Source organism: Humulus lupulus, chromosome 7 (assembly GCF_963169125.1).
Source record: "Humulus lupulus chromosome 7, drHumLupu1.1, whole genome shotgun sequence".
Lineage (NCBI taxonomy): Eukaryota > Viridiplantae > Streptophyta > Magnoliopsida > Rosales > Cannabaceae > Humulus > Humulus lupulus.
The window spans coordinates 9,075,157-9,078,807 of record NC_084799.1 but is presented as its reverse complement, the minus strand read 5'-3'; the positions used below and the strand labels follow the sequence as shown (position 1 = coordinate 9,078,807).

General features: G+C 30.2%; 1 protein-coding gene across 1 annotated transcript; it reads left to right on the top strand.

Moving 5' to 3' along the window:
- Positions 1 to 1,885: 1,885 nt before the first annotated feature.
- LOC133789417 (germin-like protein subfamily 1 member 17) lies at positions 1,886 to 3,240 on the top strand. The gene is made up of 2 exons (XM_062227256.1): positions 1,886 to 2,079; positions 2,557 to 3,240. Exons 1-2 carry the CDS (start codon positions 1,956 to 1,958, stop codon positions 3,111 to 3,113), a joined length of 681 nt encoding a protein of 226 aa, XP_062083240.1. The 5' UTR covers positions 1,886 to 1,955; the 3' UTR covers positions 3,114 to 3,240.
- Positions 3,241 to 3,651: the final 411 nt, after the last annotated feature.

The window sequence follows — 3,651 nt, the reverse complement described above, 5'->3', positions numbered from 1 at the left end:
TCTTTAATAATAAGAGCATAATTGTTATTTACAGAAATTAAGTTTGGTTTATAAAAAAAATAAAAAAAATTGCTGAAACAATATTGTTAATAGTTATAATAATTCAGGGTAGAAATGTATGGTATAATCAAACTTTATCAACAACTTCTCTCTTTATTTGGTGAAGGATTTTCAACTCAAGTTATTCGATCAAAAGAGAAACTAGGAAACAAAAATATTAATAATGATCGAGAGAGAATGTATGTGAAAAAGTGAGTGTGAGTAAAATATATAATGATTTGTTCAAAAAATATATATATATATATATAATGATTAATCAGAATAACTGAACAACAAAAAAACACACAAAAAAAAGAAAGAAATAGGGCGACTTACTAAATTTTAATATTCTATTTGAGAGAAAATGGGAATGAAAAAAGCTTCTAAATTATATTCTTCAAATAAATTTGCCAATTTCTTTCTCCGCTTAATACTAACACTATATTTGATAGAGAGGAAAGAAATTAAGAGAGATGGAAAAATATAAAGGAAAGAAAAGAAAATGTTTTTCTTCAATGTTGTTAAAATTTGCATTATGAAAGTTACTATTTATATATATACATGTATGAACTAACTAGTATGACTTATATATATATACACACATGTATGAACTAACTAGTATGACTTTTATAAATATATTTATATATATATTTACATGAACTAACTAGTATGACTTTTATAAATATATATGGAAAAAAATTTATAGGGGCTTCACTTTAAGTCTTACTGGTGGGGCTCTTAGTGTTCTTAACTGGTGAACATTTTTTGGCGAGATTTTTTTTTATGATCGTGTATATTGTAGCTATTTAGAGCATCCTGCAAATTTTCAGAAAATTCTGAATAATTTACAGTACTGAAAACTAAGTTCAAACATGTTGTTGCACACGTGATTATTTTTTTTTATGCACGTGGAAAGCGCATAAATCATTCATAACCGTTCTCTTTTTTACGAGGATATATCTCTTTTTTATAATAGTCGTTCTTGTTTAAACCATTCATAAATTGATTTAGTATACCCTTTGGCTACTAATTAAAAAATATAAGATATCATCCCTTCTCTCTTTTAATTATATATTGGGGAAATTTACTCATTTGGTACCCTATATTTTTGCAAAGTATCATTTTGGTACTTTCTGTTTTCAATAATGCTCATATGGTACCCTGTATTTTAAAATTATATATATTTGATACCCTAGACTCAGATTTGATAGATAAAATTTTGTCAATATATATGATCAAACTGTCATCAGTTATATGTAATTAAGTAATTAAATTTAAATTTGGAACTTACATAATTGATAGCAGTTTGATTAAATTGGTAAAATTTTATTAATTAAATTTGAGTTTAGGGTACCAAGTATGTACGATTTTAAAATACAGGATATCATATGAGCATTATTGAAAACAGAGGGTACCAAAATGATACTTTGCAAAAATACAGGCTACCAAATAATTACCTACCCTATATATTGAGATAAAAGTCTCTCTTAAAAGAAATATATACTAAAGTAAATTTTTAAAGACCAATAATATTGAAATTCCATGCATGTTAGTTCAAATAGTACTCATATCAAAGTCAAGAGAGTCAAAGCACGAGCAACTATATACAGAAATATAGTGGTTGAAGAAACAATGGTATGTTTCCTTGAAACGTTATTAACTACTGAATTAATTAAAAAATGACCATTAATTAGTGTCGCTATCTTATCTGCTACACAATATATTAGTTAATTAATAGAGAATAGTAATAATTAAGTGTTCTTACTCAATATATATCTCTATAAATAGACGATTCCGGGTGCATTGTTTCTCATCAAATATATAATTCTTCAACCAAAGCAAAAATTACATATATAGTATACATAGCATTTTATTCTCTTTATATATACATTAATTGTGTAATTAGAGAAAATAAAATGAAGGGCATCCATTACTTACTAGTGGTTGCCACATTGGCTGCGGCAGCCTCCATTGTCTCTGCCTATGATCCAAGCCCTCTTCAGGACTTCTGTGTGGCAATAGATGATCCAAAAAAGGCCTGTAAGTAATTATTAATTAATTTTATTATTTGCTGACATTTATTTTCTTATTATTATTATTATCTTGTGTGTGTTTTTAAAATGAGGATAAGAATAATGTGTCTAATTTGGTATTAATTAATTAATTAAGGAAATAAGACCTTTGAAGGTGTTACTTTTATGAATAAAAAAACAGCATAGATAATCATATTTTGGTAAGTGTGGTGGAATTTTGGAGATTTTATTAAAATATGTATATTCATATTCTAATACAATGTTTATTTTACTATGTATATATTTTTTGAGGAAAGTTACAATATTGGTAAGCTGGTTTAACGGAAAAACAATATAATATGTCATTATAATAATATATATGTATTTCCTATAAACTATGAAATATGATAAAATGAATTTGTTTTTTGGTTTACAAAAGACTACACCAAAAATAAGTAAAGAACACATATATAATATTGTTGTTGTTGATGATGATGATGAACAGTGTTCGTGAATGGAAAATTCTGCAAAAACCCAAAACTAGTGAAGCCAGAAGATTTCTTCTTCTCAGGGCTCAACATGGCCGGAGACACCACCAACCCAGTCGGATCCAACGTCACCACCGTCAACGTGGACACCCTCCCGGGGCTGAACACCCTCGGCGTCTCACTGGTGCGTATAGACTACGCTCCGTACGGCCAGAACCCCCCTCACACTCACCCACGCGCCTCCGAGATACTGGTGGTGGTGGAGGGAACGCTGTACGTGGGGTTCGTGACGTCGAACCAAGCTGACGGTAAGAACCTTCTGTTCACGAAGATCCTGAACAAGGGTGACGTGTTCGTGTTCCCAATAGGGTTGATTCATTTCCAGCTCAATATCGGAAAGACTCCGGCGGTGGCTTTGGCCGGTCTTAGTAGCCAAAACCCTGGAGTCATCACCATTGCTAATGCTGTGTTTGGAGCCACGCCTCCCATCAATCCTTATCTTCTTGCTAGGGCTTTCCGTTTGGACAAGAATGTTGTGCTAAACCTTCAGAAGCAGTTCTGGTCCAGTAATTGATGCATGGTTTGTGTTGTCAGAAAGAAGAGGAAAGGTTAATAATAATAATAAGAGCTGGATTATTTATAAGATCATAGTTAATGTTGTTTTGGTTGATTATGTAGTTTTGTGTAACTATCGGTCTTTGAATAAGGGAGAAACTTCTTTATATATATATGTGTGTGTGTGTGTGTGTGTATGTATATGAAAGAGCTTTCTCTCGTTTGTGTTTTGAGTTTTTGATCCAGTTTGTATTTTCATTGATTCTCTTATATGTATATATATATATTGAATCTCAAAACTTATTATTTATCTCTCTATTGATATTACTATATATACATACGAATACACTACAATAAGGGCATAAATCTTTAACAAAGTTAATCAAAAAATCATCATTTGATAAATGAGTCTTAGGCTCGTTTATAGTCTAGTTTTTGGATGGTTTTCGTTAGTTTAGGATTATTTTATTGCAGAATTATGTTCGTTTGTTCATGTTTCGGGTTTTTCATGCTAAGTTGGTGAAAAGAGTGAAGAGTGAAAATGGAAGAAAATATAG

Bases quoted from the DNA above. Each gene is read 5' to 3' on its own strand.
- LOC133789417 (XM_062227256.1), top strand. From the start codon at position 1,956: ATGAAGGGCATCCATTACTTACTAGTGGTTGCCACATTGGCTGCGGCA. The intron at 2,080-2,556 runs GTAAGTAATTAT...GATGATGAACAG, and splicing joins AGATGATCCAAAAAAGGCCT to TGTTCGTGAATGGAAAATTC.